The sequence below is a fragment of the Squalius cephalus genome, assembly GCF_949319135.1.
Source record: "Squalius cephalus genome assembly, chromosome: 5".
Classification (NCBI taxonomy): domain Eukaryota; kingdom Metazoa; phylum Chordata; class Actinopteri; order Cypriniformes; family Leuciscidae; genus Squalius; species Squalius cephalus.
The window spans coordinates 10,995,744-11,009,481 of NC_137126.1; the positions used below are offsets into that span (position 1 = coordinate 10,995,744).

The 13,738-nt window shown below is 36.9% G+C and overlaps 1 protein-coding gene across 1 annotated transcript; it reads right to left on the bottom strand.

Moving 5' to 3' along the window:
- Positions 1-382: 382 nt before the first annotated feature.
- On the bottom strand, positions 383-6,247 carry lhx1b (LIM homeobox 1b). The gene is made up of 5 exons (XM_079872618.1): positions 5,575-6,247; positions 3,772-3,995; positions 3,247-3,518; positions 2,342-2,507; positions 383-1,525 (listed from the first exon to the last, which is right to left on the bottom strand). The coding sequence occupies exons 1-5, from the start codon at positions 5,742-5,744 to the stop codon at positions 1,158-1,160; spliced, it is 1,200 nt and encodes a 399-aa protein (XP_079728744.1). The 5' UTR covers positions 5,745-6,247; the 3' UTR covers positions 383-1,157.
- Positions 6,248-13,738: the final 7,491 nt, after the last annotated feature.

Below are 13,738 nucleotides of genomic sequence, written 5' to 3' on the forward strand. Positions count from 1 at the left end.
AATTCATGCTCATGAGAAATGTTGCAGCCTATAGATGTGATTCTGTTATTCTCGAATAGGCCACTGTCAGTGAAAGTTCATAAAATCTAATTTGCAAGTCATATTTCTGGATGTTCAAAAATAAATTGAAAAGTTTAGATTTTATGAACATTTTCATATGTTTTACATTTATCACATTTAACAGCAAGGATGACCTCCTAACACTGACATTATCAAATCCTCAAATAAAATCCATAAAAACTCATCATTTTGCCATTTGTCCCACTATGAATGCCTCTGGGTCCTCCCAGTTTGTTCTCCAGACTCCCTGTTTAGAGCACAGTTTGTTTTAACAGTTCTAAAATGACAGATTATCAAATAATCCTATGCCAGTCGATCTCAAAAAAGCCCATTTACATGTATTTGCGCTTCATTTGTCAACATGTATTTATGGTTTTGTTTAGTGTATTCTTTGTGCAAACACAATATCATACAAACTAATACAGCGAATCACAAGTCAGATATAAATTGAATCGATACAAAAGTTTGGTTCCTTGCTTGAAGAAAAAGTTCATGTCAGTATCAAGAGGGTTGATATTTAAACCCCTGAAGAATATATACGTAAACAATTGACTCCTCTCTGTCCACTGACCATATATGAAAATGATTTATAGAAGGTAGACTTATAATTCAAGTCATATTTCATTTCAAATAAAGGGTTTGTCCCAACAATTTTAATTTTCCCTTTTAAAGGCAAAACGCTCTGAAACTTGGTGGAACTCATAACTCCACCGCATGGACAGCAGAGAAAGATTTTGGTGTGAGATGATTTCAAGTGTCATTATGGCAAAGCCTCAAAAGGCAAAGAGGTCTGAGTCGTCAGGTTATGATACACGTGTGAACAGACACACCAGGTGTTGTAAATATAAACATTCTGTTTCAGCTTTTCTTAAACTGTCCTTGTCTATAGCACAGCTATAAGGTCTGCAGACCCATATTTGACATTCCACTTTCAAAATACACAAATGCTGCTTAAATAGATAAATACATTAAATAAATAAGTAAACGCATGAACAAATAAATAATGTCAATAAATAACTAAATAGACATTTCGTAGCTATGAAGTCACATGAACAGACGTTTTCCCATGTTTGTGTCCTGAATTAGTCTGTTGTTTGCTACCACACCGTTCCCTCGTTCATCTCTGAGGACAGATTGCTGTATCCATTGGCACTGAGAGAGTTCAGGGATGTGAAGGGTGGAGTGGAGTCACACATGTCAGAGATGCTGTGGATGGAGGTGGGTGCGCTGGGCTCTGGGCTGGGGGAGTCCCCTGGGTGATGCGATATCATCTCACTGAAGCATTGTGTCTCATTGGAGGGGTGGTGTGCTCCGTGATGATGGTCCATGCTCCCGAGAGGGGTTCCAGCTGGGCCAGAGGAGGTCATGAATCCTAGATCACCAGGAGTCTGGGCTTGGGAGGACGGTGGACCCTGAGGGAAGTAGTCGTAGTTTGAGCCCGGGCCATAGTACTCGCCTTGATAGTCTGTAAGAAAGAGGAGATCATCAAATGATCATTACGTGCGATCATTCAAAGCCTTCTCATTTAACTTCCTCACAAAGGCGAAAAGCCTGACTGCACATTTGTCGACTGAAATCAGGTCAATCAGGTGTAATATTGATGTAATTACTGTGTTTTGACTTTGTAGGGCAGTATGGGTGAAAACTGAATACTGTATATCAATTCATTATGACCGCTCAGTATTTTTGTGTATTTTCATATTGTACGTCAATGTCTATCATTAAAATAGATAATAATGTTAATAATGTTTTTTATTTTTGTAAGCATGGAATTTAGTTTTAGTATTAATGATTGTGTAATAAATAGTTTTAAGTTGTATATACATATATATTAGCCTATTGTAAAATAAATGTTTCAAATTAAATGCAATTGTAGAATTGTTCACACACACATTTATATTATTTTAATAAAATAATATGTAATAATGTTTTTTGCATGTTTGTTTTTATTTTTGTAAGCATGGCAACATTCATGATTGTGTAATAAGTTGTTTTAAGTTTACAAACATATAATTGTATAATTATATATAATAATAAATCACCAGCCTTAAAACCTACCATTTTCTAAATGTTATTTGTGCGAAATGTAAGTCTAGGCTATTTTTTTGTTTTTACCACATGGAAACATTAATGATTGTGTAATAAATTATTTTATATTATATAATTATTATATATAGGCCTATAATAACTTACTGCTGCAGTCCGAAAAAACATATTAGTAGCCTATATGCTATAGATGCATTTTTGTTTCTAGTTAATATTCATGAATATTATAACTAACCGCCATAAAAAGAGAAATGTCCGTTGGCCATGAGCTCTCCTGGTTCCATCCGATCGCCCAGCGCCCTCATTCTCCTCGGACTGCGGAAGAACAAGTGTCTTCTGCCGCCCAGCGCGCTCAGCTGCTTCATGCGCCTCTCTTTAGAGCGCCGATTCTGAAACCACACCTGCGCGACAGAAAATACACACATTAGTTTCCATATTAATAAACCCCAGACACATTATTGAGAGTAACGTTGTTGTTTGACAGCACGTGGAAAACCTAACGACTAAGAAAAAAAGAAAACATTGAACTGCAATAGATAGCCTATTATGAAGCACGTAAACATCGCGTGAAGTCATATTAAAAAGAGAGAGAGAGAGAGAGAATTTGGGTAAATTTGGAGAATTTGATTTTATACCAAAATCACTTGTCATTATTTCTGCCACAATAAAATAGAAATAATGACATGCTCTCCACGTTTAATATTCCAACCCTATTCGTCACGACGGGTCGTTACTGCAGACAAGACAATTCAGCACTATTATCTACTGAATGTCATTGACTTTTTTGTCATTTAGACATCACGTCAGACAATTGCAGGGGACATATTTGCATACCATCACGCCTATTATCTGGAGTAGGCCAAATTATACAAAGCTGTCACTGCAGTTATTTTAACTACACGGAAATATTTTCCCACTTTCAGACATTTAGACCTACACTAGGCTGTTTTTAGAGACCTTTCTAGTTGTTAGGCCTACTTGTTGTTCATACGCCACCAGTAAATACTGACATATTAAACGAACAGTTCCCACTATGAGCCGCGGTCTATGCGTAAAATAGCCAACGCACACCTGTGCGCATTCATCAGATAAACTCTCGCTGCCAAGTGACTTTAGTATTCGAGTTTTAGGCATACTTGCCTGTATGACTCGCATATTGAGGCCTGTTTCCTGCGCCAGCTGCTCTCGTATGTGTCTGGTCGGTTTGGGGGTTGCGGCGAAGGCAGCTTTCAGTGTCTCCAGCTGCTTGGCTTTGATAGTAGTTCGCGGCCCGCGACGTTTGCCACCCAGATTCTGCTCGTCGTTTTCATTGTTGCAGGTTTCCTTGTCTGACATGTGTCCAGTCTCAGAGTCTTTATCATCCTGCGGGTCTTGAGATTCTGGAGATAAGCTCGGGTCACTGCACGTAGTAACTGTAAAGAGCACAGAAAACATTTAGTCATGCCTCTGTCATAATATGGATACAGTTCTAAATAAATGCGCAATTTATATTTTCCTTCAAAATGTGCCACAAATTCGAAGACAACACACGTTTACATTGCCTATATAATAAGCAGACACTGAGAGAGAGAGAGGGGAAAAAAGCTTAATAGCCTTGAGTTTATTATTAACACTGTTCGTGTAATTCATCGAGCAGACAAATTTATAATCTCCAAAATTACTCACCTGACAGAAGGGTTGCGTCTTTTCCTACGCTGTTATTCACGTAATCCTCCTTGCAGACAAATTTGTATTCATCCAGTATGTAAAGTTCTTCGCCAGTGGAAAGCTGTTTATTGCACATGATGCAGGTGAAACAGTTTAGGTGAAAGACTTTGCTTCGCGCTTTCCGAACTAGATCACTGGGCGAGATTCCCTGCGCGCAGCCTCCACATTTAGTGCCGTAACGTCTGCGAGAAGAGCACAGGCTTTAAGATATAATAAAGTCATGGAAGTCAAAAAATAGATAACTAATAAAATAGACACGAAACTAATAAAATAGTTTCGTCACATGTAGCCTGTGAGAAAGATTGTTGGCACTGCAACTGTTTCATGAAAGCAGGTTCACCAATACTGATTTTTTTTTCTTTAACAATTCTAATTTAATTCCTGATTCCATAGTAAGTTTATTACATGACATGTCTACACTTTAATTCACAGTTGTTTGCCAGAACCACCATAAAAGGTGAATGTGCTTGTGGATGTCATTAGATGATATAATATTAATGTAGGCTAACATATTTGAGCTATTAATCTATTATGTTACAGTAAAATGTAGCCTACTGATAATAACACAGGGGGTATTGGCTACAACCAAAATCCTTATGATGGCTATACATGTCAAAATTGGCAATTATGGTAAATAATAAAGACAGAGCAAAATAACATTAAAGCGCGAGACACTTAAAAAATTAAACTAACGTAAAACATTCCATGCGTAAATCTGATTTTAAAAAATACTATTTAAATATATGGTTTGTGCATTGCATTTTGTGACTTACCTTTTAACTAAATTATAAAGCGACACTTTATTTATAAAACATCATTTTAACAATTGTATATTGTCTTGTTAAATGTAACATTAATTCTTCCAATTTGTTTTACATCTAAAACATTTTTACAATATTTTATTACACAATGATCTTTATAATAATTGTTTACACTACATGGAAAGGTAGGTTTACCAATTCACTTGTTTTTACTGTTGTGCTTTACATTATTGTTCTCTTAAATTGCATTTTATAGTGATCAATAGGCTAAATACATTTTCCACCAACAAAGATGCATGAACTATAGTGTATTCAGAATTACTCAATTACAATTTTCAGGAAAGAGTTGCTCATATGTTCAGCCTTGATTTGAAAGAATGTATTAACAGAATAAACTTCACAAGCCTCAATATACATTCTTTTGTCTCTGCGCTTGCATGTAAATGCAGTTCGCTGAAATGGTTATCAAATGCGTTCTGTCTGGATTTCTGTGGCTTTCCTCTCGAGCTCATTCATTATTCAAATCCACTTATCGCATCTTTACTCGAGCTTTTGCAAACAAACGCGTGCGCTGCGAACGATTGAGGCGAGGCAGGGAACGCATCCGTCAGGTGCTGCTGGAAATCTCATGCCCTTGCCTGACACTCATACCATGTAAACAAAGAGAAGTGTTTTAGTCTGTCACGTAACAAGTTGTCTAGTAGCCTATTCGGGGGGTTAAAATGTGATGTGCACCAGTCGTATCGAAATGTCTCTTTTTATAATTTCATTATGCATTTATTATTTAGTCATGCTTAATTTTATAGGCTATATGGTGTGTATGGATGTTATATATATATATATATATATATATATATATATATATATATATATATATATATATATATATATATATATATATATATATATATATACTGTATATAGGCCTTTATATAATTTTTTTTTTTTTTTGCATGGGAAAAAAATCTAGTTTAAGACTTCCTTCGATTCAAAGGCTCACCTGAAAAAGTCGTTTTTGCAGTAGAGTCGTCCTTCTCTTGAAAAGCATCTATCAGTTAAATTGCATTTACAGTCACAACATTGCACGCATTTTGCATGCCAGGCTCTATCCAAGACGTTGAGAAGAAACCTGTCCAGAATAGGCCTCTCGCATCCAGCACAGTGGATCATATTTTGTGACTCCAGTCACTACGTTGCTATCCTTGGTGAGAGGGTAAAAATCTGTTGCCAAAAGTTAGAGAACACTACGTGGTCCTTGATCCAAGTAAACAAAAAGTCATCAAAAAAGCAGGCATTGAATGTAATGCATCCCAAATTTTTGCCTGAAGATGACAGCACAGAAACGGACAAGTGTCAGCTCCTCTTTAGACGATTAAACATACGTTGGATGGTTTAGCATTAAGATGAATAAAAACAAACTTTAGTTGAAGTGTTAGTTCAAGCTAACGTGGAATGGATACTTATTCTACATTTAAATCAACAGAGCGCGCGGAATCTCCAATGTGCCCAGTGCCTGAACAGGAACAATAAACGCGTAAAGGTGTTTAATTCGTTTTTTTAAAGGTAAAATCAATGATTTCAAAGTATATCACATATATTCCTGGTCGTTTTGTTTGATTTCCACTTGCATCTCGCTCTGCTTCAGTCGCTGGCATGCGTTTGGATGCTGCCGAGAGACCTTATTCCCTGCGATCTGACGTCACGCTGGAACAGAACCAATCAGATTACAGTAATTTAGGTGGAAAACACTTTCCCCTGCAATTTCTGCTGCCTATACAGTCCATCTGGAAACAACACAGTGAGTATTAGCAAACAAACTTGCATGTTGACTAATTACATTTTAAAGATATAGTGGAATATTGTGTAAAAAAATGTTTTTAATGCAATGATATTTGTCTATTTTTCTTAATTGATAATACATTAATTCATTGTTGTTAGAAATGAATAATTCCCACGAAATGCAAGGCATGGATTTAAGTCAAGCACCTTCACTTTCATTCTGAAGGCTACTGACGTTTTTTTGTAAAGAAGAGACAGATTGGATTTATGGCATTTCATGACCCTTTAAATCTCAGCATAGAAGGATCTGCAGAATAATGGAAGCTTATCAACTAAGCAATCCTTACCTGAGGCAATTTGAAGCAAGATGATTTGATATTTAATGCAACATGAAAATAAGATTTTTCTTTTAATTATAGATCACTTATTGCTTAAATAAACAGACTGCATGCGATATTGTTAGGCCAAATTATTCTATTAATAAAATATTATTTATTATATCAAACATTTTATATAGCCTACTACACTAAAATTTCGTTTTGTCAGCCAACGTTTGTCAGTAACGAAATGTAGGCCTTTTGAAATATTTTAGTTTGGCATATATATATGTGAATTCATAGTGATTAAAAAAGTATGCACAATTAGAAAAAAAAAAAAAAACACGACCTCGACAGCCATGTGGGAAAAGAAGGACACGGCCGTTTCCAGCTCAGATTAATGTTCCTCTGCGATTGTTCTTCAGTACGGGTGAGAGGGCAAGGATCACTAATGATTATAATATAAAGTCTCCGGCTGCTGGAGATATTATCAGCGCGCTGGGAACCACTGGAGGAGCTGCACAGAGAGATATCGCCACAACAGACAGCGAACAAGCCTCATGCCTGGATGCTATAGATATCATTAGCCGTGGGATTTGATCATCAATGCAATGAGAGAACGTGTTCTTACGACTTTATTGTTTAATCAAGACAAGTCATGCGTGCGTGCTTTACGCGATATCTAATCTTACAGCAGAACTTTGAGAAATGAATCATGCAATAGGCCTATGTGAAGTAAATAACCTCGAAAACTGTCAAAACACTATGCCACCATAAAAATAAAGGTTTCAATTGGGTTTTTCGCCAAAAACAGCAATGTCCATGCTGATGTAAAGAACACATGTGGGGGGCTTTACTTATCCTTTGTTAATGGATGATATGCTATTTAGAAAAGGCTATAACTTAATCTCTGACTTACACTGCAAATAGATGGTGCTAAAAAGTGTCTCTTTTTTACATGTTCCATAAAGAGCAGTGCTTATATATTTTTAAAAAGAAGATTTCTAGGGTTAAATATGGTTGTAAATTGAATTATTAATATCATTGAAGCACCTGGATCCCTCATGTTTTGGATCAATAATAGGCTATAACATCAAGAACTCTATGGAATATTAGATCTCACCGGTGTCCGACTTGCACTTTTATGCCTGCGTGGAATATTTGTCAAGGAGATGAAAAATATAGCCAATACAAAAGAAAGGGTTGTGGTCAGCTTGTGCAGTCAACTTGAGAGAGAGAGAATACAACTGATTGTAAAACTTAATGTCTTTTGTGCTTGAATGGGTGTAAAGACATGGCGAACTACAAAGCCACCCTCAAATAAATCAAAACCACGAGTGCTTAAACATCATACGCCGTCTTGTTTATTATTTGCCATTGCTTCAGCTCGGTTTGAAGGATTTGCACGAGTAAGATTGCGTAAACTATTGTTTGAATCCTCTAGCTAAGACTGTTGCAGTGAACCTGACCTTCTGCGTTCAGCCTCTGTTGCTGTTAGATATGAGGCTGAGCTCCCACTGTTTGTTTTGGATTCCACTTCATCTCATTAGCACGTGTTAATTACTGCTAATTGAGTTCAACAAGATGAGATGGCAACCCAGAGGGACCGCTCATTCACATAATTTGCCGAAAACATAATTGATTATGATTTGCCAAATGAAACCACTTAGCGCAGAGTTGTAGCCACACACAGGTGGTTGAGTGAATGTGTTTTGTGACTCTGCATATTTTTTGGGGGGAGAGGGTTGTAAATACGTTTGCCTTACTGATAAAATTTAAACCTTCAGTCTATTGCTCATTTCACAACCAAGAACGGTATGCGTTTATGATAAAAGTTATGGGCTCTTACATATTTGTCAAAGAATATTTTATGCACCTATTAGTAATGAAATAGCCAAACCTGTTATGCCTGCTACAGACTGTGTGATTTCGGCAAAGATCATTACAAATCATACTTTACGACATGGTTCTAATAAACTTGGGTACATGCATGTAGACTGATGACATTGAATCGTAGGCTACGACAAGGTATTATAGAAGAATAAAATGTCATCAGCATGTGCTAATGGTAAACAAATAGAGCAAGATGGATCACTTTGGCAATTGTGTTTTTTATGTGCACTAAAAAAAAGGAGTAAGCAAAAGAGAAGAATATGGATGCAATCATTTCTTAGGGAAAAGAGGCCAAGTAGAGGCAAGTAAGTTTTAGCATTGTCACATTGATCAATACGCCTGTCACTAGGATGAAGACGAAGGAGAGTTCAAAAAGGTTTCTTTAAACAAAATGGTTCTTTAATGAAAACAAACTCAGGTAATCCACAGTGACAAAGCAAAAGTAACAGCGTGTGCACACAAACAACAACCGACAAACACAGAGTGAAGGTGAGGAACTTAAATACACAGTGATAATGAGGAGATGACGAACAGGTGTGATGATCTGATGAGTGTCCATGACAACTGATGAGGGGCGGGAAAAACAAACAAAGGAACACGTGAGGAATGAAAATAAACTGTAAGTCCATGAAAGTGAAACTAAAGATGAATAAGTCCAGATAACTGTGACAACCCAATTTCATGTTGCATTTTTATTGGCTAGTCAGTAGACGTACGTAGGTCGTAGCAGCAAACAACCTGTACCTGGTATTAGAAAGGAATGTCCACATACTTGGTCATGTAGTGAAGAAAAGTTACATCAGTGAGACTAGTTCTTAATGCAGGGTAAAGGGTTTTGCTCAGTGAACGGAGAGAGATCGCCATGGCAACCGTTTGTCAAAAGGGAGCTTGAGGTCAGGTTTTCCTTGGAGAGCAGGTTTACCTTGTGGTTTTTATGCAGATTGCCCCCCAGTGTGGATGCCATAGAACTGAGGTTGAATTGGAGCTTGGTGATCTCAATATAAGGCCTTTCATACATCTCCTTATGTATGAAGTGTTTTAATTATGAATTAGACCGTTTCATGCTTGTCGGTCAGTGTGCTAAAATATAGAAACAGTTATGATGCAAACTGTTCACCAGCTACTGTATCTCTGTAGAGAACCCACTAAGGCAACTGTTAACTCAGCACACTCTCATGGAAATTGGTTACTTTTTACGTTTTGCCGAATTGAATGTCATTCGTACGTTTTCATACAATCTGCTCACGCCCCACTGAGGGTTAGTTTAGAAGTGGAGTTAGGGGTGGACTAGCCTGGTAATACCAAACTCTGCTACTTCGCTTTGCTTCGTAGACAGAGTCTGGCATGGCATAATTGAAAAGCGTTTTCTTTCTCGCGTTGGGGCACTTGTCTGAAGTTTAAAATCATTGGTTACCCGTAAGCCAATCACATAACTTTTGGTTATGGCGTGTGTTATGCGCATGCTCAGCGGCATCTAACTTCCACTGTAAACACATGTATGATGCGAAAACAAAACCATCGGGCGAAATACCGGAGTGAACATGGCTGTGAATGACTTTTGCAGATTATGTGAAGTAAATCTACGCATCCACGGTACAATCAGTGTCTACGTCACAGCTCTCAGCCCGCCCTCTGTTCGTTGATTGGCCGGCTGTTTTGAGGCCGGAGGAAAACGGAAAGCTATTACGCTGTCTCAGACTGAGTACAGAAGCGAAATGAAATTGAGCGGAAGTAAGAAGTCTGACGTAGTCAGGCTAGGGGTGGACATGCATGCTTACTTATTTCTAAAAGTCACTAGTTTTCACACAAATCAAATTAAACAAATGTATAGAAATTCGCCACAATGTAAGTAAAACAATGTTTTTTTTTTCATGAGATTGGGTTAATTGACCTTAGTTTATACATCAGGAATTAGATATTCTTGGGGAAGAATTCTTTTTGCTTTCTAAAAGTGTATCAAAAAACATTCACAACTTGACTAACAATGCCCTAGACTATAATCATATTCACTATATAACGTGGTCTTTTGTAATTTATTGCAAACAAACAAGAATTCCAAAGAATTTCCAGATACTGTACGTACTAATGATATTTGCAGATTTATTAGCATAATACCTGATATATTATAGTTTCTGTTAATGTTTCGAATTTTTAGTATTTTTATATTTTCGTCTTTTCACTTTAATTTTAGTTTTAGTAATTTTGTTGTGCGTTTTTGTCACTTTTATTAGTTTATCAGTTTTAGTTTATTAAGTTATTTTAGTACTTTAAATTAAACCAAATGAAAGTGTAAAATGTTGCTCTGTCAAACTAGCTGAATATTTTTTTTATTTTTTTTATTTAGTTTCAAGTAAGAAATTCTTTTATGGTTTTAATTTTAGTTCTAGTTAACAATAGCATCCCTGTTTTAAACAATAAAACACAGTTTAGTGAGCTGAGAAACCATAGATTTAGATTAAGACTGCTCAACCTAAACCTTAATTCTACAATATTTCTTTGAGCATATATTTCAAATGCATGATGAAGTTACAGACAGCCACTCCTGACAGATGGCTGGTTGAAGAGTTTATCAAGCCTCTTTTTCTGTGTGAATGAGGCTGATAGATGTGTTCTCTGTCCACAGACTCTTCACACCTGTTCTGCTTCACTTACCTTGGTTGACATGCTAGATGTAAAGGTATGAACGCAACAAAATAGGGAGAGACTTCCCTCTAATCCCTATTGACTGTCTCTCATTCAGTCTGCCAATTGATATCATGGATTTGTCTAACTCAATGATGTCCCTGCATCAGGCTAGCCCATACCAGTGACATTTCCTGTGAGTTAAAAGATGTTCAATCATGCCAGAAACGCTACAACTCAAACCCGAAAGCATCACTTAAACATTCTGAAGAACATGAGGGCCGCCTGCTCAACTTGAAAGGCATGAAAACACTGAACTTTAAGAACTGTGAATTCAGGGGCCGTTTACACTACACTTTTTATGCGTTTTGTCCGTGCATGCATGACTGCGTTTTGGCAGCTTGAAAACACAAACTTTTTAAAGTGCAAGTTTTTGAAAACTATACTGTTATTGTCTCCAAGTAAATTACAAAAATGTGAATTTGTGAAAATGAAGGCGCGTATTTTTTCTTTACATAGTGATGTCGCCAACTACTGGCCTGGCAGCATAATACAGCGTTTTTAATTGTTTTTGTGGATTAGTGTGAACAGGGATCATTTTGACAATGTTGTCATCTGAACAAAAAAACGCTTTTTAGTACATTGTAGTGGCGTACACGACCCCGTTTTCAAAATAAAATGTAAATCTTTTTATTTGTTTTGGTTGTTCATTTACATGACAACAACGTTTTGGAGGCCTGAAAAAGCAAACTTTTGAAAACGTTTTTTGAAAATGATACGTGAATTTGTGAAAACGTGAATTTGTGAAACCGATGTTGTCATGCGCATGCATATTACGTTTTCAGCCTATGGACGCGTCGTTTTTGTTTACAAAATGACATCGCCAACTACTGGCCTGGCAGCATAATACAACGTTTTAAAGTGTTTTCGTAAATTACAGAGACTTGAGAGAGACTTGGTGGCTCTCTTTTGCCGTGAAAACTGTGACATCATGCACATACGTATTACATGTTCAGTCTAGATGTGTAGTGTTTTTTTTACAAAATGACATTGACTATCGTAAACTACAAAAACGGGAATTTATGAAAACGATGTCGTCATGCGCATGCGTATTACGTATTCAGTCCATAGGCGCGTAGTTTTTCTTTACAAAGTGACATCGCTCACTACTGGCCTGGCAGCATAATACAGCATTTTTAGGGAGAAATTGAGCATAGAAAGATGGTGAACTCTGGCTGTAAAGAGGAAGAGAGACTTGGCGGCTCTCTTTTGCCGTGTACCCAGAGGGGGTGAGACAGTGGTCCTTTGGCAGTGAGAGGACCCTGGGGACTCAGTGCCTGGAGCCTGCTGATGATGGAGATTGATGCAGGCAGAGCCGCAGACGCCCCAGACGTTCAGCGAAATTAAAAGGCTATTTTGTCAAGTTGTAAAAGAACAGAATGAAGCAGAGGGTGATGGGCTTCCCCTCCTCCTTTCTTCTGTGTGTCTCTTTAGTGTCATCAGGCCCTCAGGGACAAAAAACGTTACATGCCTTTTACTCTCTCCTCTCTCTCCCTCTCTCTCCCTCTGTCTCTCTCTCTCTCTCTCTCTCTCTCTCTCTCTCTCTCTCTCTCATAAACACACACAGACAAGAACACATACTTAAAGATACAGACAAAATAATGAACAGATATATTGTGAAAAGTATTAGGTACATTTTTTTAAAGAAAATAGATTTTTCTAAAGAAAATATGACCCTGCAAAACGTACACAATTCTAGGGTATTGTTAATTGCCAGGATGTTGCTATGCAGTTGCTTTGGTGTTCAGGGTGGTTACTAGGTGATTACATCCTGGCCCAAGTTAAAAGTCTCTACGTTATTATGGTCCAAATAAAGCTTTTGTTCCACATTAGGAAAAATTATGCCTATTTAATTTTTTTTGTTTAATTGTTTAGTTTTTGCCATGAGTCTGATGCTGTAGAAAAATAATAGCACAACTATCTGGTCACATGACTTAGGGAAAAAAACAAGAGGGTGCACAAAAATTTTGAGCATTTATATATTTATATATATATATATTGTTGTAGTTATTTTTTACTTTTACCAAATTTAAATGGTCTCTAAAAACTGTACATTGACAGAACTTGCTTTAAAAGGGAAATAAATAAAAAGAAAATATGCATTTAGTTTTGTAAAAACAGTGTATTTCTAAGTGCTAAACGTAGAAACGTAATCATTTTCCAGATAATATTTTAGCAATTTGCTTTATACAATACTGGTATAAAAGCCAGTTATTTCATTTTGAAAACAATTACTTAATTTGTTTTGCTTTTGTCTTGCACTGTATTTTTATGCTTTTTTATGCATAAAATATGTGGCTGCCTTCATAAGGGGGTGACAAAACTCTTGATTTGAGGTATCATCTAAAGGTTTGTTAGTGAAGCTTTGCATTCTCTGGCTCCCCAGAGCCATTTCAAAGTCAATTCCTTTTACTTACTTATTTGGACATAATGTGCTGATCATTTATGCTCAATTTGAATTTAATTGACCAGGTGACCTGAGGATGCACCCCG

What these genes read in the sequence shown, in the direction of transcription:
- lhx1b (XM_079872618.1), bottom strand. Translation starts at nt 5,744, where the DNA reads ATGATCCACTGTGCTGGATGCGAGAGGCCTATTCTGGACAGGTTTCTT. An exon ending in TGCAAAAACGACTTTTTCAG is followed by an intron (nt 3,996 to 5,574) that starts GTGAGCCTTTGA and finishes CTCTTCTCGCAG; the next exon opens with ACGTTACGGCACTAAATGTG. An exon ending in ACATTTCTCTTTTTATGGCG is followed by an intron (nt 1,526 to 2,341) that starts GTTAGTTATAAT and finishes TCTTTCTTACAG; the next exon opens with ACTATCAAGGCGAGTACTAT.